The 20,855-nt window shown below is 35.9% G+C and overlaps 1 protein-coding gene across 12 annotated transcripts in view; it reads left to right on the plus strand.

The window, feature by feature from the left end:
• Positions 1–20,855, plus strand: part of KIAA0586 (KIAA0586 ortholog) — a 74,804-nt gene that overhangs the window by 16,361 nt on the left and 37,588 nt on the right. For 11 of the 12 annotated variants that reach the window (XM_030001813.2, XM_030001766.2, XM_030001831.2 and 8 more), the window contains 10 exons: positions 5,603–5,791; positions 6,670–6,857; positions 8,150–8,257; positions 9,467–9,547; positions 15,120–15,316; positions 15,520–15,638; positions 16,219–16,403; positions 18,935–19,094; positions 19,682–19,907; positions 20,458–20,705. In XM_030001813.2, the coding sequence (XP_029857673.1) occupies positions 5,603–5,791; positions 6,670–6,857; positions 8,150–8,257; positions 9,467–9,547; positions 15,120–15,316; positions 15,520–15,638; positions 16,219–16,403; positions 18,935–19,094; positions 19,682–19,907; positions 20,458–20,705 (1,701 nt within the window). The remainder of the gene's footprint in view (positions 1–5,602; positions 5,792–6,669; positions 6,858–8,149; positions 8,258–9,466; positions 9,548–15,119; positions 15,317–15,519; positions 15,639–16,218; positions 16,404–18,934; positions 19,095–19,681; positions 19,908–20,457; positions 20,706–20,855) is intronic. The other variant, XM_041128322.1, reaches the window with a different exon arrangement.

Genomic DNA, 20,855 nt, shown 5'->3' on the forward strand with positions numbered 1-20,855 from the left:
TGCAGTAGGCTTCCTAGAGAGGTGGTAGATGCCCTATGCTTGCCAGTGTTTAAAAGGCATTTGGAAAATGCCCTTAATACCCATCTTTAACTTTTGGTCAGCCCTGAAGTGGTCAAGCAGTTAGACTAGATGATCATTGTAGGTCCCTTCCAACTGAAATATTCTATTGTAAAAGATGCTCTTTTCAAAACTAAAAAATACCAGTAGGTTTTCAGATTTGCTTAGTGTGTATCTCGCGTGTTTTAGATTGTCAAATTAATGCTTATTTTTAAATTTAATAAACATATTAATATATATTTATTGTTGCCCAAGTCTTAAAGAGCTGAATTGCTAGAAGTAATGACATAAGCACCTGAAAGCTGAGTGTGCTGAAAAACTAACTCAGCTTTTGAGAAAGGTTACTGAGGAATGTATTCTTCGTGTCAGGTTGTATTGGGTCTGGCTGAGATCCAGTTACGTCATTTAATGATTGATTCATTCGGAGTTAAGAAATCTGCTGAGATTTGAAAAATTAAAGCCTGATATTCCATTTCCCACTTCTAATATATTAACTGAAATATGAAAATTTGAATTTATGGGTGTGAAGATGACATCTATTAACGTGAAAATATTGAAAGACATGTTAATGAGAAGCATTGTTTAAGTTGACTAAATGCAGGTAACTTTTGTTAGTCAAGTCAGGGTTAAAAGTGGAGTATAACTCTCTTTTGTACTAGCTTGTTAAGGTTATTTAATTGATTGGTAAAGGTTATTAGTTGATTAATAATGAACTCCATTCATTAGTTTTGTAGGCAAAGTGTTAGGATCAGAAGATTCTAATTTTCAAACCTATTAAAAATGTGTAAAAATAATAAAAAAGTCAAACTATATGATATCTGACATAGGTAAGTGTAGATAAACTTTATCTTGAGTTAGTAGAAAGTAATTTTTTCATTAGATCTGTTTTATTTTCTAGTTATCTTTTCAAAACTTAACTGATTCTTAATACAGAAACTAACATTAATCTTTAACTGATATGTCAGAAAAACCAATGTGTATCATCATCTCACTGCGGGAGAGAGTGAGCAAATTACATGATAAAAGATAATGATGGAGAGAAAGAGTGTGTTAAGTGTAAGAGGCAGTTAAAGTGATAGTGGGCACAATCAAATTAATAGGATAAGGATCAATGGAAAAACGTTGGTTGGCTTCCCTCTACGCTTCTTGTACTTATGCTATTGTTACCCATGCAGGGAAAATATACTTGATGCAATCTTAACTGTCATGTTTAAAAAATGGTGTCTGAGTTTTTAATATAACTGCCAAAATATTAAATTCTGTATGAAATATAAGAGATTAACATGAGAAGGCAGTCACTTGATGAGACCATGTTTTTAGGCCATTAAAATGTATAGTATAAAACATATACATCTCTTTTGAAGACAAGCACTGCTGATTTGGGGTTGTTTTTTGGTTTTTTTTTTTTTTTTACATTGTGACAAACATCCACAGTGGCAAGTCCTCAAAACAGTACAAGAATCTATTGTTAAGCTTACTTAGTGTAGTCTTCATGCCATTTCCTGGCACTTTTCTTACCTGTGCTGTGAAGCCCACTTGAGATCTGTGAAGAAAGAGTGTTACTGGTAGAAAGCATTTGCAATTCTCATAACCCTCCTGGAAAACGTGGGTTATAGTCCTGGCAAAAATCTAGAAGAGTTTTCAAAACCTACAGTGTTTTTTAAAAGGTGAGAAGTCGGTATATGAAAACTGCTAGTCTTGTTGCTTATATATTTTATTTGACCTGTCTTGAAACACTTCTTTTTTTGTGAAGAATGCTGGCATATTCATTTGAAGGACCAGCATGATGTATCACTCTTTTTGATTACTGGCTATGCTGCACACCTGTAATTCAGTTTATTCTGTACAGATTTTTTTTTTTTTAATAAAATGTGTGCTAGTAAGCACTTAGTGTAGCAATAACAATGATACAGTGACTGTTAAGATTTGGATTAAGAACAGACACTTCCTTAAAAATATTTTATCAGCAGTTCTGCCTTTGCTGAGTCCTAAATGACATTTTTCTTCTGTATTTATTGGGCTCTTGTCCTTTATAGAAGGTCACAACCTTTCCACGGAGGCCAATTTCATCATTCCAGAAACAATACCTTGTAAAGAGGCAGAAGAAGTATCCCCCTCCCTCCCAATTGATTATAATAAATAGGTCATTTGATCTCATGATACTACCAGTTTTCTACCGGTAACTTGTTTAATTCAGTAGTGTCAGTGAAATGTAAAGGTACAGGTTGCATGCAGTTGTAATAAGCTGCTCCTGTGCTTTAGGTTGTTTTCTGCTGGAGGCAAATAGAAATGAAAGAGAAAACTGTGTACTGGATCCATGCTGCATTCAATCTTCCAGAAATCCTGCGTGTGACAAAGACAGTTTAAAAGCTATTTGCCTGAAAATGGAATGAACTCTGGATAGCCTTTACCCAAAGTGATTCTCTTCCAAGTCATTAAGTCATACTACAGCAGTACAGCAACATGTGCGTTTGCAATAATAAAGCTGCTTTAAAATTTGTTTCTCTATTTCACAGTAGACTGCATTTACAAAAAGTTATGGTTTTGTCTCTATCATGACAGTAAATAAAATAAGACACCCCCGTCTATTCTTATCTAAGGCAAGAAAGGAAGAATACAGAATTTTTTGCATGTCACTTAAAAGAATAGCACTCCAATGAATATGTGTCCTATTTCCCAAGTTTTCTGATTTTAATGGCTTTAGACTGAGGTCAGCCTTTGTTTGATACTGGCATTACTTGTCTTTGACTCTTCTTACAAGACAGTTGGTCAAGCTGCTTAATTTTTGTGCTTTCCTGCATCTTGCTAATAAAATGGAAAAGTAATACTTCTATGTTTCACAAGCATTTAATCTTTTCATGAAGACAAAATAGTTAAATGTTTTTAAGGGCTGCTATTCTGAAAGATGCTGTTATGGCAGGAAAGTATAAATAATAAAATTAGAAACAGATCTGTACTCCTCTATAGTAGGAGTGTAAATAAAATGAAACAAAGTTGAATGAGCACTTTAAAGCACCAGGTTCTTAAAAAAAAAAAAAAAAAAAAAAAAAAAAGAAAGAAAGAAAGAAAGAAATCTTGCTTGCATTAGGCATGCTTAGTTCTTTCCTTCATGGATCTGCACCCACAGATTCCTTCCCTGGCCTTGATGTACCAGGTGATAAAGGCTTAAAAATTATTGGAAGTTGTTGGCCTTGGGTTTGATTGGCTGGAAAATCCAGACTTATTAAATGACTCTATTTTGTTAAAGCAGTCCACTGAGCTTGTTTTAAATTAGTGTTAGAATGAGGATGTTTATTTAAGTCTGAAATGGCCATCTGGAGAGTCTCTTTTCAGTCATTTTATAACCCTCTCAACCATTTTCTTTGCAAATAAACTGTAGTGACTAATGCTTGGTTTCTTATGGGAAGTTAGGAAAAAAAATCCATGTAACACTTTTATGAGTAAGAGAGCATTTCTTTAAAAAGTTGGAGTTGTTTTCCTGCATAATTTGAACTGATAAAATATATGTAAAACACTAGGTTTTTAAAGCTAAGTTTAATTAAATGTCTAGTTTCTGCCCAGTGCAAATAATCTTTTCAGGGGGAAATGAAAAGTTGAAAGCAATTAAAATGAGGTGCTGTGTGTATACAGTACTTAATCATTCTTACTGTGAGAACCTTGTTTTTACAAGTTGGCGGTATTACAGATATGTTGCCAATTTCTGTTTTTACTCAAAAGTTCAAGGCCGGGGGGGGGGAGGGACTGTTAGATCATGTGGTATGACCTCTTCTAAATCACAAGCCACTGAACTATATCTATTTATGTTACTGAGTCCAGTAATTTGTTTTTGACTGAAGAACAGTTTTTCTGGCTAACCTATGCTTTGCAGAAAGGCACATGCTCACCACATAAAGACATCAGAAATTCTGCCCTTAATTACTTCTTCCCATGGCTAGATACCTTATGGTTCAAAAGTAAATGGGGCACTTCAAATTTAGTATCTGATTTATAGTGGTAAATGTAGTGATACATATCTGATATATAGAGATTTTGGCTTCAGTTTACAGCTCCTTCAGTTTCCAGGTGATTTTCCTTACAAAATGAAAAAGACCTTTTATATGTCCAATCTATTTTAATATTTACAGAGATAGAGAATTAGTGCTGAATGCAGTATCATCATATATGGAAATCTTATTCTACTCCACCTCACTGACATCCTGTTGAGACATCTGAGGATTACATTCATCCCATTGACCACAGCATTGTATTGTGATTTCTCATTGCATTGCTTATCCAACATGACCCTAAAGCCTTTTTCAGAGACACTTCTTTCTGACCTGTATTTTCTCATTGAAGAGTTATGACTTGCCGTTCTTGTTTCTAGGCTTATAACCCATAATTTGTGTGTACAAAAATACCACTTCTTGAGTGAGTTGCCTTACTTGCTGTCTGCATTTGTTAAAAGTCACATTATCAATCTTGATTATCCCTAAATTTTATAATCATTGACTTTTATTCTTCAATTAATTAGGAAGCTATTAAATGTGAACAGAGCTAAAAAGCGCTTGTTGCCAAGAGTTAACTGGCCATTAATACAAGAAGAGTGACGATTAGAAACAAAGGAGGAGTAAGATGACATTTTTCAGCTGTAGTGAAGATACGGAGTTGGTTACCAATGTGATTCTTTCCAGGTTCATTTTCCTAATGCCTACAAAATAGTAGTAGAAGCACTTCTGTTTGATTCATGATTGTTGACTCTTTTGTGGGGGAATTTTCAGGCAGTTTTTATCCATTTAGATTAAAGTTAATAATATCCATTGTTTGCAAAGAATGTAGGTTGAGTAACACCTTGCATGACTGTGTAATGAGAAATGTAACACAGCAATAAGTGTTCTCCTCTGCTATATGCTTAGGCATTGCTACGTACAAATTACTTCTGGGTGGCTATTTAACAATATGTTTTCAAAATTGGACCAAAAAATCAGTGCTCCCTCGGTGTTGCAAGTCAAGACTTATGGGTATTAGTTATGGCTTTATTTTCCAGTAGCAGTGAGTTGTTAAACCAGGAATTTGTAGATTATACCTGTTCCTCTGAGTACCTGTCAATCTTGTGGCTGGAGATAAACTCCATGTTTATAAAATTGAGGCAGTCAATCAGATGAACAACAGATGACAGCTTGGCTGTATTCTATATTCTGTCTATTTTTTATGCCAGGCTTGCATGCTCTTCTAATGCTGCATTTCAAGCCTAAATCATAGGTTTCTTCTTAGCTGCTAAATCACATGTTTCATTGCAACCTACTACCGTCCTTGTGTCCTTTTCTTCACATTCATGTGCCTTTATTTGCTAGAATCAGATGCTCAAAAAATGTAATTTTAACTCCTTCATTGCTGTCAATACTGAGACAGCTAACTTAGCACTTTTAGATTCTACCCTTCCTGTCTCCCTCCCATCCCACAGCAAAAATTTGTAATTGTTTCAGAAGGGCTTAAATTAGTAGTGTGTGTGATGTTACAGGGTTTGTACATGTGTTGATGACACACAGTTTATCTGCTCTTGTTTCAGGTACAAAGGTAAAGTCAGCAAGAACACAGACTTGTTCTCACATGCAGAAGGTAGTAACCAGCCCTAGGAGACAGCATCCTTTATATGCACTTGCCCAAGAAAATCAGTATCTTTTTAGTCCAAGTCGAGATGTGCCTGCTGTCTGCGGTCCACTTGAAGGTCACCTAATTCCTATGGCTATTCCACTAGGTAGGAGCAAATAACCTGTAGAAGGATGTGTGAAGTTTACTTTCTGCTACTTCATGGAAATGCAACTTATATCTTCTTAAGTCAGTGATTTGCCCTGGCCTGTGAGATTTGCCCTTCTTGTGGGAAATCTACATGGGGAAACATGGTTCTCCTCATTCTTCATGCTGCATGTCTGGTGACACCCTGACAGAGCTGTTATTTGCTTAGCTATACATACCTTCTTTAGTACACTTTACATTTATAGGGTTCTTGTTCTGGCTTTAAGTTTAGTATCCATGTAAGCAGGCCCTTGGATTCAACATTTACAATGACTTCAGCCCAATGATTTCAGTAGGATTGTGCCAAACACACTAAAATTCATTGTCATGGCTTCTGTATTTTTGGACCTTCAGTAGAATTTTTACATAGGCCTTGTTTTGGGAAGGGTTAGTATTATACTGGCATTTAAAGAAGATAATTATTTTTAAAAAAGGGTGTCTCAAACAAAAATTTGTGGGATGCTATACTAAATGTAATAGTATTTTGAATATGATTCAGCAAATGTGAGGTGGGGGATGTAATTTTTGAATGGCAAACACAATGTAGTTATTCTCGTTTTCAGCAGTAGGTGTCACCGTAGTCAAGAAAAGTGAATAATTTTAAAAAATGGCAATGTTGAGTTTACAGTTTCTGCTGGGAGACCCTTAAAATGACCCGGTGAAGCACTATACTTTAGCTAGTGTTAATAGGTGACTTTCTAATTGGTCTGTAATTGTGCATGAGATCTCAGTCTGTGTCATGTGAAACACAGACACCCAGAATTTAATTTTAATTTATTTATTAATTTACTGACTTCAAGGATTTATATATATCCTTAATTATTTTTAAACTGTCCTTAGGTCAAACCCAAATTAGCGACCTCTCACTGCAGCCTGCTGGAGTAGTTATAGGTAAACCACACCCTGTTACAGTTACAACCTCTCTTCCTCAAGTGCCACCTAAACCACCAGTGGAGATAAAAAAACCAAACATAGCTGTAATAGAGATGAGATCAGAGAAAAAGGATCCACCTCAACTGTCTGTGCAGGTACATGTCAAGAGTGATGATTATTTGTTTGTTTATTTTAATAAATGCTAACTAAAACCAGTCTCATCCATCAGTAACTTACTTTGACATTAGTAGGTGGTTTTCAGTAAGCATTAGAAACATATAGAATGGAGGGACCAAGAAGTTGTCACGCTATGCTAATATTTTTATTCATATTTTAACAATTATCTTTATTATTTGACCAAAATAGAAAACTATTTCTTCCATAAGTCACCTATGCTGGGTGTTTGTAAAATAGTTCTGTCATGGTTTAAGGTTTTTTTGTGGGGTTTGGGTTTTTTTTTTGATGAGACTTTTGATCCAGAACAAACTTGGAATAAAAAAAGTATTAATATAAATGTCAGTTTTCTTGGATGACTGCTTTGGCTTTTAAGATTTCTGTTTCAAGCATGATAGTCAACCCAAGGATGTCACTCCTGATTAATCAGCCATTGCAGTCCTTACCCTAATGGGTTGGGGTTTTTTTGGGGGGGGGGGGTGTTAAATTTTTTATATAAATCTGTTGTAAAGGAAGTTAATGTTTCTTACATGTTCATTATTTTGGATTCAAATTGTTGAGAATATACACACTCCAACATGCCTTTCAGATACAAGTGATTCATGGAACTCAAAGTTAAATACAGGTAGAGTAGTATGTGGTTTGTTCCCTTGCTGTATCACTGTATTGCACCCACATGCATATTGTATTATTTCACCCAGTTCTTAAATGTTTAAGGTTATATCTGCCCCTCCGCCCCCCCCCCCCCCCCCCCCCCCCGAATTAAGCAAGCATTTAAATCTTTGTTCTTAAAAAAACCACAACACCTTTTGATGCTGTAATGGACATGCCTTTATTACAACCTACATTGTAATACAATTATCCCTTTATTTTACTATACCAGATGTATGACAACATGAAGCCAATAACCAGCCTACACAGTGGCTTGTAGGTGAACATAGTGTAAATGAATTGCAAGTCAAACACACATCCACTATATAAATAGTTATAGGTGTACTCACCTTTTGTCACATGCAAGACAAAGTATCAAGGAATTGGAGAACAGGAGAAACCAGGTACTGCAAGAAGAGTAATGAATATTTCTGGGGTTAGTTTTTGTACATTACAGTATTTTGTTTTTCAGAACCAAGTTATTATCAGATACAGGTGTGAGAAAAGGAGATCACTGAAGTTTAGTGGCTCTGTAGGAAGTGGAAGAGAGAATGTAAAAAGTTCAACGATAGTAGCTGAGCTAATACATAGATTTTCAGATTGGTGCTTTTTTCTGTCCTAGGTATTACCAAATGTAGATATTGACAGTATTTCAAGTGACAGTGTGAGTGTAAACCACGTTCTTCCAGGCTCCGAACCTGCACTTCCTCCTGTTGATGCTGTAATACAGGTATTGATTGGTCTAAATGTCTGTGAATTCAAATTTGTTAAAAAATAAAGTATGTTAAATTACTACAAAGTTATCTCATTATCTTGTTTTAGTTAGAGAAATTAGACAGTTCCGGAAAAAAAATGGAGTAATTATTCTGAAGAATTTATAATATCAGGTATTTCTTTAAGGAAATGAAAAATTGCAGCAAGACACTGTTTTTCCAAGATTAAATAATGACCATAGCAAAACTCTAGGAAAAACAGCATTTCTCTGTCCTGTTAAGAGTTGTAATTCCTTATTGTCCCATGTCTGTCTTATTTATACTGGTTTCAATGTTCTGGCATGAAGACTGAGGATGTTCTTCATTCCTCCATCTGCTCCTTGGCTGTACTTGAGTGGTTAGTGGCACGTATGCATAGCCTGTTCACTGGTAGCCTGTTGTGTGTGGAGCTGGCTGGTCTACTCTATTCTCTTTCCACGTAACTTTTCAGAAGTGTTTTTAATCTAATCTGCGCAGTAACAAAGGTTTTTGCGCAACTAAAAGGTTAACTGCTGCATGCTGAATGATAAGATTGTAAACTAGGGCACATGTTTACAGGATGGCATATTGTTTCTTCCAGTGGACTTCTGTCTTGTGCACGGACTGGACAGTGCGAAGGCATGGTGATGCAGTGATTATTTTTGTATAGTTATTGTACCTTCTGTTTTCCCTGTGTGTTAGCTGCTGTTCTGACTTAAGGAGTTAAGTCCTTCAGAGTCCTGTGGTCAAGGTATTCACTGAATAAGACAGAGACCGTGGACTAAAATAGTAATTATTATTTGGAAATGATATTATTAAATAACACTGTAGCAATCACACATAAGTAAATTGCTTAAGACACTTCTAGACTCTTGTGTGCTATGTTTTACAATATTTTTGTCTTACTGTTTTTTTTAATAAGAGTTACAGGTATTCCCCTAGAACTTTTGATGCTGAGATATTTCATTAGATTTGGTAACAGCATGTTTTAGTTGTCAGCATACAAGAAAAAGTTCTCATAATCTCTCTTTATGCTATGCAAAAAAAATTCTTCCTAACTTTTAAAGTGCGTAAAGCATTTTTTTTCTGGATTTGGGCTACTGACAGTGAGTGGTGATTTTGTGGCATTCTTGTCATGAAGGTTTTCTGCTAATGTATTTTTTCCCCCCAATATGAAATACCTAATAATTTCTATCTGTCTTTATAAGACACCAGAAGATGTACATAGTGAGGAGGAAGACACAAAGTTTCCAGGAACTAATTTTGTTGATGTTACTGATGTCATGCAGGTAATTATATTGCGAAGGTGTCCTTTCCTCCTAAATGTTTTTATATTTGTTTTAGGTTATTCTGTCATAACTAAAAACACAATGTAGAAAATTAGTTGGCTTTACTATCAACTTTAAAAATACACATTGTGAGCAATACTGAACTGTTTACAGTGCTATAAACAATATTAGAAATTACTGTGTGTTAGTAAGTAAAGGACACTTGAAGAATTACAATAAAAAACTAAAATTAGCTTTTATTTGGATGTGTTAGAATCCACTAGAAATATAAGTAGTTCTCTAAAATCAGCAGTGATTATAGCACTTAGATTTCATAATTTCAAACTCTAAATGTAATGGATATATAAGATGCTCTTACAGATATTAAGTAAGGTGACCTATATTTTAGAATGTGAAAGTATTTTCTGAGGATTCTTTTTTAGGAAATTTTGGTATAGAGCAATTTGCATATGCTTTTGACGTCCTAAAATGCTTTAGCATATTATCTCATTTCAGTCAAGCATTAAGTAACTTAAAAAAAACCAAAAAGACAAGGAGTGTATGTGAGTATACACGTACAACATGTACTACTCATCTCATGGATCCCAGTAAGAGTTTACAAAATTTTTGTCTTGCTGGGTGCCTTGTTAGTGTGTCTGTGCACAGTTTAACAACATTGTTGTTTCTGGCTTATGATAACATGGCTTTATTTCAGATAGTCTTTTATGGTTTAATTGTTTTAGGTAGCAAGTCCTTTTTTCAGTTAGCTGATCTCCTGTTAGTCAGAGTCAGGGCTGACAAACTCTCAAAGTTGGTGAACCAGCCTGTATTTCACTTCTCCACATTAAGAGCAGAACTCAATGGTAGCTGGGAAAGGCTGGCTCTGAAGGAAGCAAGATGCTGCCACCCAGCTGTTGTGGAGTATGTTGCCTCTGTGGAAGATGGCAGCTTCCACCTCCTGCTGCCTTTAGGACTCAGTAAATACCAGGAGCTTGAAATTGCTGTTGCTGGCTAGTATTTCTCCTGAAGTGCTTTTTCCCCGAGCTTCTTTCCAGTGAGCTAGACTTTCTGTGTGCATATCAAAATCTACCCAAAAATGTACTCTTTACCTGTTCTGTGTGCTCATGATTCCACGATTAGACTGTACATCAAATATTAACTCTATAGCCTACAGGTCAGTATGGTAGATTTATTGTTAAAATTAATTCATCATTTAACATTATCAGTTAGTTAAAACAGTCCTAAAGGGGTGGTTTACCTATCAAAAGTGGGGAAATGGTTTATTCATTTTTAGTTTCAAAATTACCTTATGTTATTGGAGGGGAGGAGTTAAGTCTATTTGGACAACTTTCTTCTGTTTGCACAAAAAAAGCTTTATTTTATAAAAATAAATAGGAGAGCTATTTAAGAAATCAGTTTATGAACTAACAAAAAAAATGCTGCAATGTTAAATTTTTTATATGTGAATAATAGCTATTCATCTTTTCTTTTTTCATTTTTCTCCTGGATTGCTTTTATCTTTTATTTTTGGCAATGGGATATATTTTAACCACAATACCAAAAAATGTTCCAAGTGAAACATATGTTTGGCCTATGACCACACAGACAATGTTCTTAAAAATGTGCAAGGCAAACACAATGTGGAAGCATAAAATCAACCTCTGGAGTGGCAGGGGTATTTAAGACATCAAAAGAAAGCAAAGTTATTGTTATAAAAGAGGCTTCAGATTCATGAAAAAATGTGCATAAAATGCTATACAGGAAAATAGCTTATTGTTGTCTTCCCCCCAAACCCCTTTTATTATGAAAAGTTAATTCTGTTATAACTGAAGAGGCTAAGTATTTGTATGAAATAACACACCCCCCCCTTTTTTTTTTTTAAATTTCCTTTTTTCTGTTTTTTTTTCTTCCCTGATGGATATTGCAAAAAGGCCTCAGGACCCTGTCCCAGGCATTTCCTTTTCCTAGGATTTGTTTTACCTTTTCTACTAGAAGATACCTATTTAAGAGTTACTTAGGAGTTGAAATGCTAGTTGTTAGCACTGGTGGCCCAGTAAAGGCAAGGCTGCTGCAGCTGCCTGCCTCTGGGTCCAGCCAGTGGTGAGGCTGAGCATGTATTGCCCATAGGCACACACACAAACACACATATGCAATACGCAGATACATATGTGTACACGAGGGCAGACTGCGCTGATCAGGCATAGGGCAAGGCCAGGCAAGCGTGCTGACCGACCACTTTTGCTCCCTTATCCCTCTATTTTCCCACACCTGTACCTCTCCAAACCACCTCGGTCCTTCCCTTTCCACACCTCTGGTTCCTCCCCATAAATACCACATAAAAAGTGTTGTACCATCCCAAAATACTCTTCCCTGCATCCCAGAATAAGTCATTGTGTTATCACCTCATCCAAATGCACCTGCCCAACCTCAAGAAAGGTTCTATGGAGAGTCTTTCCATGGGCTTATCTTGCTGGGTTTCACTCCTGGACACGGGCTGAGCCTTGTCCTGTGATAGCCCTGGGAATAACCATGTTAGGGTGCTCGGATGTCGTATTGTCCCACCTGGTGTCATTCCTCTGTGCTCTTTTGTGTGGTTGGAGGCAAACCTTTTATCACATAACCTAACAGTAATTTGTTTTAACAGTTTTGAGGACTAATGCAATGTGCTCCAGCTTGTAAAACACAAGCCCTGCCATGGGAAGAGGTGATGTGCCTTGCTCTCCCATTTCTATTTTGCTGTCTAGTGTTTGAAGACTCAGAGCTCCTTCTTCCAAAATAGTTGAACTGGGTGCTCTTATTTCACAGTAAGAAAATTCACATGTGGAATAAAGCAGAAAAAGCTGTTACAGCTTTGATTTACAGACTTTTATTTTTGATCAATGGTTGCACCTACCTCAAAGTAGGTTCAGACTTCCTGCACAGAAGAGGTTTCATAAGGCCAGCCCTTGCATGGACCCTGCCTTACTCCAGAGTGAGAAACTTGCTCAGCTAACATAGCCCAGAATAGAATCTCAGATTTCTTGAGTCTTCTGTCCAACTCTTAGGAGCAGCCACATCCTGCAGTACCTTTACCAAACTTACTAGCATTTAAAATTAGAGGCACTTTTTGCTCTCTCTGAACATGCCCTAATTGCAAGGTGGGGACTTGTTTCTCAGAATTTTTGCTTCCATTTTGAATACCACTGCAAAATATACAGCTTGCAGAGATCAGAGTAAACGTATTTTCCTCAACCCTGGTTTCCCATAGATGCTCTCGAGGGCAGTGATTTTTTTACACGTGTAACTCTTCAGACAAAAGATTACAGGTGGCACCTGCAATGCAGCCTGACCTTGCTCGTGAAAATTGCTTTAGAAATATGTCAAGAAGAAATCCATGGCTAAGTTTTGGATCACTTTAATAAAAGACTATGCATATACATGTTTGGTAATGGAACAAAATTAATCTATACCACCTAATCATTTAAAACATTTTTTAAATTATGTGAATGTAATTTGGGAAATAGATTTTTGGCTTGATACTTTATAATAAAGTACAGTGTTTAATATTCCAACCATATCTGAAAGACTTTTTAATTTATGCCGTATTTTGATTGGGAGTCATGATAGATATTTTCAACAGTCTCCAGGGAAGTAAAATGCAGAATTGAGTGTAGATTATTCAGGATTGGTCTACGAGGTGATATATGTGGAAGTTCAACCTGAGTAATTAAATACTGACTATTATATTATTTTTTTATTTCAGCAGAGATAATATATCACCCCCAAATGAATATAATTTTCTTTTGGATTTGTGCACTATTAAATATAAAATATTTTTGCACATAGTTTAGAAATGCCGGAGAACTGCAAAAGTTTGTCAGAAGTTCCTAAATATATGTAAGATTTATTATATGTACTTGGTTTATTTCATCCAGATGTTTGTATTTTGCATACTTTCAGAACAGATTATATTAAATAGGCAACATCAAAGAAAATTTATGGAGTAATGCAGTCAGAAGAAAATGCATAATGAAACACTGGACAAAGACATCTTTACATTTGCTGTCAGAATGAATTATGGTTATGAATACGTATATCTTAACAGAATTAACTGCTTATCAGCTTGCAATGCATCCAGTGCCATTCTGAGTTTAACTTTACTGTCTTATTTCTATGCCTAGAATGGTTTAGAGATCTTTCTTTGTCACCCAAAGATACATATTCTGTATTGCCTGCTTTGTAACTTACAGCTTTTCTTTGAAGAATTATTACTATTCAAAGATCCAGAAAAGATCCCACTCCCCAATAGCTATTTGTTGTAATACCCATCATGGACCTATCTGACTTTTCAGTTTTAAAGTATATTAAGGTAGTGAGAGAAGTATTAATTCTGGGCTGGGGAAGGAGACAGGAAAATGTTACTATCTTTTTTTTTTTCCTTCTCTGTTCTTTCTGGGTTTAGTGATTTGTTCTTTTATTCATAGAAAATATATAGGGTTTTTTCTGTTTTATGGGTTAAAAGTAAATTTAATTTATACAAGGGGAAAACCCCCCTTTTTTCTCCTTTCACTGTGTTGGAGATTAATCTTAGTAAATGTAGATTTACAGTGAGATCTTTTGTGCAATATCACATATTTCTCACTGGTAATTTAAGGCTCAGCTCTTCATCTCTTTCTGGCATGCAAGATTTTCTTCTTAGAGAATCGTATTACTATTACAGACATTTGTTTTTAATATTATGAGTGAAGGATGCAGGTTCTTATCCATCACGAGACATTTCTAAAGTGTTACATTACAATATGATGGGTTGGTGACTGCTTTTTGGGACTTAATGCTGTGTATGTGCTCTGGGGGAAGAGGAGGGTGACATCTTTAGAAACAGTCAAACTTTGTAATGCACACTGAGTAACTTCCATAACTTTTTAGAAATAGCACATTAAGGTTATATTCAAGTGTTTGTGAGGGCCTTGTGAATTGATTACCCCAAAATACCTTTTAACTTTCAGCAGCTGAAGTTAATGAAAGTGTAAACATACATGTAACATACGTGTAAACTATTAATATCTAGTCTTCAGTGCTGGCAGCTTTCTTAGAGTTTTGACTAACTACATGCTCGTTAACTTTTGGGAATGTATCTTTTCAGACAGGAGATGTAAAAGTTTAATTAAAAAAAAAAAAAACCAACAAACCAAACAAAACCCAACCCAAACCAAAAAACCTAACACAACAAGTAACTGTAGAAAGTTTCCTAAACTTTTTTGTTTAAAGGAGGAGCATTTCTGGAATATATATTAAAGAAACCTGACTTATGTCACAAGTAAATTTCTCAAGTATTAGCATTACCATTGGCTCCCTGCCCTGTGCAGCACAGGCAGGAAATACGAGCCAAAGCATGTTTTACTTAGCAGTTCCTATAGCTTTATACCTCTGCAGATTTATGATTTGCTAAGTTTAGAATTGTATCAATTAACTACGACGTACTAAGAAAGGAGAATGTGGTTTGTGTGCTGTGACACATCTACAAATGTTTCTTAAAGAAAAAAATCTGACGGTTACCTCAATGACATTGCCTTCCAGAAACTCACAGTAACTTAATTTACTACTTATTTATTAGGATCAGGAAGAGGAGAGGGATGAAATTCCAGAATTCTTCGAGCCTCTTTTGGAGCTTAATGGACAGTTTAAAGTTGCCTCCCCAAAATACAATGGTCCTTTGTTTCCTCCAGTGGCTTCTGCTCCTCAGCAGTCTTCTGATGTTTTGGATGAACTGATTCAAAGGAGAGAAACAATAGAAAACAGGTTGATAAATTGGTGAGTTGCAGTGTAACAAAGTGGTGAGAGAATATATATGGAAGAAGGAATGACTCCATAAGAATACCTTCCCTTTCTTCTCCTCCCCTCCCTTCCCTTCTTTTTCCTTTAGGCTGCCTTGCATTTTATGTCAAGAATGCTCTTTTGTACACTTTTAGGTGTCTTGGTGTTTGCTGATAGTTAAACAGGTTTTATTCTGCTAGGGTGGAACAAGAAATAATGGCAAAAATTATCAGTGGGATGTACCCAGTTCAGAAAGAAACAGTGCCCAGTGTTAGCACCTTAGAGAGTGAAGACAGTGAGACTGTAACCTCTGACATTGGTAAGTAGGAGTTATTGTTCTCAGCAGATGGATTATCTCAATTTTTGGTTAATTTTAACAGGCTGTGTAGGTAGCTGTTGCCTGAGCCTAAGAGTGGATAATGCTGAACCAGTGAAACTATAAAATGCAAATGTGCATGCTTTAATTTATGTTGAGACACAGCAAGCATTATAAGGCCATTGAACTAAATATCTAAAAAAAGAGAAAGAACACATAAAACACACCACTGTACAAATCAACTTCTGTTATTGGCCATCTAAATCAGATTTGGCATTTTGCTAAGCCTGTAATTTTTGCCTTTCTTTTGTTAATAGATATGTCAAAAATCACCTCCCTTATAAATGTGTGAGAATGGGAGACAAATGCATTTCTCTTGTGATGTCACTTTCCTTCACTGCTGCCTTCTTTTATGATCCTGAATTGCTTCTCTACTGTTGTTTCTTTATCTGTAAAATAAAAAAATCACTTTTTGCAAAGGAATGTTTAAAAGTTCATGGAGATAAAATGAGTAGCTGCAGTACAGTGCATGCATTTTAAGAAGTGAGATCTGGATGTGTGCTTTATGTTTCTTCATTTTCAGTTGAAGCTGCAGGTGGTGGAGGATTTCAACTCTTTATCAATGCTGGTGTGCCTGTGGACTCAGAAATGATAAGTCATTTTGTAAATGAAGCTCTCAGTGAAACAATTGCGACCATGCTGGGTAGCAAGCAGGCTCAGAAAGCAGTTCCTGCTACAAATGTTCTTCCAAGTACAATGATTATGATGGTAAGAGTCCGTTTTATTTAAACTTTCCTACTGAAGTTCTAAGGGATAATTTCTTCGTGGCATGATGGTTCAATTATGTCCAAGAAAAAGATGACAGAAAAAGACTGATGAGCTGAATGTGCATGATTTGCTTTTTTTGATTATTCCTTATTATACCCCAGCAAGCAACAAGATTAAACCTATTTCACTTTAAAAAAAATTTGAAAAGAAAAAAGAATTAATTCCTTTGTGCTGCATGCAACATGCTATATTTATTTATTTACTTCAAGGCTGAGCACAAAACTGATTTCTAAGGGAAGGACTTGGTGCTTAATTTCATGTTGCCAAAAGATAGCTCATGTTATTTTCAACAGAAATATCTGTGCTACTTTCTTGTGAAGAAATGAAATATGAAGAAACTAATTTCTTCATAGAAGAAGAAATAGAAGCTGAGAATGATATTATTTTTGGTCAAATGGGCTTGCAGCCATTCTTTAATATCTGTAAAAATGAGTATTAATTCTTTCTAATTTTGAGTTCAGTAGTTTTCAGTAAATGCTTAAATGATTAGTAGAGCTTCCTGTAATACAGGATAATTTTCTCTGTTCCCTTTGAAAACCAAATGACAGCTGGCTCTAATTTTCCTAATAACATGGTTGTGCTACAATCTGGTGTTGTATAATGTCTTTGGGATGAATGTGGACATTGCTGCACTTGGAAATCTAACTATTCAAAGCTTTGTTGAAAGTGAGATCCATTATTCTATTCTGCCACAGTGCATATAGACTGAAATACCACCTAGTGCCTGCTGTAAGTGACCAACAGATCATTCTGTAGTCAAAAGTAATCATTTCACTGCTGTAGGCTTAAATACAGCCATCCTGCATCTATAGAGCTCTTCCCCACTCCATTACAGATTAAGGAGGGTATGTTAAAGAGGACTGTTCTTTGTAGCTTATTCTTCTGATACTTAGAAACCTCTTCTAATAACCATTCTACATTTACTAATGGTCCTCTTAAGCCTTCTTGTTTCTGTACCAGCTTAAACGGAAATGTCCTTAGGCTGAAATGGTTATTTTCTCCCTTAGTATATATTAATTTGCACACTTCAAGAGATTAGTTTTGTCCTTTTTGGTCTTTGTTTGATTAGGCTAAATAAAGCAGTCATCCATATGTGTACCATTTTTCGACTCTTGCTGATGGGCAGCACTTTTATGTTTTCCAATTTAGATTGGTCTTGACCACAGGTAACACTAATATGCTAATAGACATTTTTAATAATAATGTAGTATGCAAGATGGGGTTTCCTCAGTGCCTTGTGCTATAGTAGTGATTCTCTCCTGCCATTATTGGAACCTCAGGTAGCTAATTATGTTTTTTTAAAGTCTTCCCACATTTGTGGCTAATAGTTATCCTTTGGATAACTTGTACATTCATAAGTTTTTTTTCTTTTCCTTTTTCCATTTCTGCTCAGCCTATAGCAGAAGTTCTTGAGTATGTAGTTTCTGCATTCTTGATCTGCCCCTTCTTACTGTGAAGTTTCCTATCTAGAACTTCAGCTGCCCAGTTCCCAAGTTCTTTGGTGTTCATGATGTCATGCACTTGTGTGTGAACTGCCAAATGTGTTAGCATGTTCCTCTTCCCATAAGAGTTTTTAATAAAAATAATCAGTCTGAGGATTTATGCTTCAGAAACTAGACTGGAAGGCTACGTTTAGCCCCATTATCTTGTTTTCTTTATGAAATATCAGGGAACATGGCTGGAAAAAACCTGAAAAGGTCCATCATATTCCTTCATAGCAGGCTAAACAACCATCATACTTGCTTGTCAGATTTATCTCCATTGCTGTAATTTTTTTAAGGAACATCACAACTATATGCTTATTCTAGTGCTTTATTGTCTTGGCTACTGCTTTGTATGTAATCTTCTCTTTAGCTGATTCTCTTACCATAAAATTATCATACTGACTCAATTTTATCACAGAATATTTTCTTGCTTAACATTGTATCAAATGTTTATTAAACCTCATATAATCATATAATTCATATTTAGACTGGACATTAGGAAGCATTTCTTTACCGACAGGGTGGTCAAACACTGGAACAGGCTTCCTAGGGAGGTGGTCAATGCCCCAAGCCTGTCGGTGTTTAAGAGGCATTTGGACGATGCCCTTAACAACATGCATTAACTTTTGGTCAGGCAGGTGGACTAGATGATCATTTTAGGTCCCTTCCAACTGAAATATTCTATTCTGTTCTGTTCTATTCTATTCTATTCATAATGATTTCCAAATGTAATCATTCTAATGCATAATTTACTGTTTTTTAATTTGTTTTGTCCAGGCATACCATTTAGCCTGGTGCAACTTTGTGTTTAGATGGAGGAGTTGGATCCCCGAAGCGTGTATCTAAGCCACAACTGTTCCTGTTCTGTGATAACCTGCCTTTCTCTCTCTTCCTCAGCTATCTCTGAGGGTACTTGGGAGATAGGAATTTTGCATCGAGATAATAACTGTGGTTATGGTTGGTTTTGTTTTTTTTTTTCCCCCTCAGGAGTCTCTTGTGCCTACTCCATTGCCAACACCCCAGGCCACACCACCACAAACACCACCTTCAGAAAAAGAATTGCCTCCGGTCAAAACTCCAGAGTCTTCTCTATCTCTTACAGAAATGAGTCGAGAAGTTTGCGAACATGAAAAAATTAAAGAAACAGGTAGTGAAAATAATAATTGAAGTTTAGAAGTAGCAAATATGCTTTAATCTACTGCCTTTAATTTTCTTCTTCAAAGACGCCTTATCTCAGGATAAATATTCTTGAGGCTATATTCAAGTGGGAACTCATGTAGTACAAAAATCATGGGCTAATTCATATAAAAAGCAAATGTCTTTTATTTGGTAACAGTTCTATTTTCAAACTTAATGCACATTTCTATGGTTTGTGTGATTTCCACCCCTCCCAGCCTCTCCAAACTTTTTCACATCAGAAAAATAGCTGTCTTTTGCTCCTTCCTGTGTTTCTAATGTTAATTAAGGAAAATTTACACTCTCCAAGTAAAGCAGCTTAGTTTTTAAAATGCAGAGCAGTCTTCCTTATTAAAGGAAGTAAGCAATTGAGGTTTTTATTCTAGCTCCTTCAGATGCCAATACTGTACTTAAAAGAAACTAGTCTTAATCTAGTTTTGTCTCCATAACTATCAAAAGGTATCACAAAAACTACAAGTGCTTAGCAGAACTGACTAGCTCTCTGAGATTTACTTCCTGCTTTCCTTTCTGATCTGAAATTTGACTTCACACATGCAGGAGTTGAGATTCCAGCTGCCGTTAGTTGTGTTGGCACACCTGTGGTTACCCCTGTCAATACACCTCCTAGAACAACCACACCAAGCCCTCCTGCCTCAGAATGGGTCTCCAAACCTGCAAAAATGGAAAGTCCAAAGCCTCCAAACCCATGGGATGATGCAGAACTTCCTCTGGAAGAAGAGAAGCCCAGTCCTTTAACTGAAGAACCATTCCGGCCCAAGGCTGTGTGAGTTGAACAGGCTGCACAGTTTTCTCATTTCTTAAAAAAATGAATACGTATATTCTTTATAAATATATATTGTCAAAAAGTCAGTAGAAAGAAATGCCTGATGTATATGTCAGGAGGCACTGAGATAAACCAGGATTCTTTTTTTTTTTAATTGCTTGACTTATATTTTGGAGAAAAATGTGAAATCAGGACCTTTCTCAGAGTTTATCAGTCCTTATTCATCGTCCTGTTGAACATTGTACTTAGTAAACTCATATTGTTACATCTGCCAGTAATAAATGTAGTGACAATGAAATATTGTATTATTAGCATTTTATTTTTTCTACTACCTCAGTGGGAATACACATGGTAATTTTTAGTTATAACCAGAAATTCATTAATAATGTTATTTAACCATGCTGATTCTTGGACTATTCTGTAAAATGCTGTGCTCTTTCATTTGAAAAAATACTTGCAAATTAATTTCTTTTCAGTATTGATTTAAGACTTTAGTCTATATTGTTAAATGCATTTTGGTGTATTCATAATGCATATTCTTACATTATAGCGAGATGTCAGTGGCTAATGACGAGGAACCAGAGGCCTTGATTTTACCATCTCAGCAGTCATCAGCGAAGCCCTTCGAATCGCTTCCTTGCAATCCACAGGTTCCATCACCTGTGCCTACAGTTAGTTCTGGGCAGTCCACGCAGGAAAGCAGCCTTACCCTCACCGAGACAGAAACAGAAACTGCAGACAGACACATCTCAGAAGGGGAGGTACTCTTCAGCTATGGACAGATGCTGGCTGCAAGAGGTAACTAACTAGACAAATTTGTGGAAATTAGAATTTGGATTAATTTTTTTTCTTTATAAACTTTGCTTCCAGTCTACTGAAGTTACATTTCATACATTTTCTGATAAAACTGCAAGCATTAACCTGGTCCTTAACTTTCAGTTCTTGGGT

Source organism: Aquila chrysaetos, chromosome 2 (assembly GCF_900496995.4).
Source record: "Aquila chrysaetos chrysaetos chromosome 2, bAquChr1.4, whole genome shotgun sequence".
NCBI lineage: Eukaryota > Metazoa > Chordata > Aves > Accipitriformes > Accipitridae > Aquila > Aquila chrysaetos.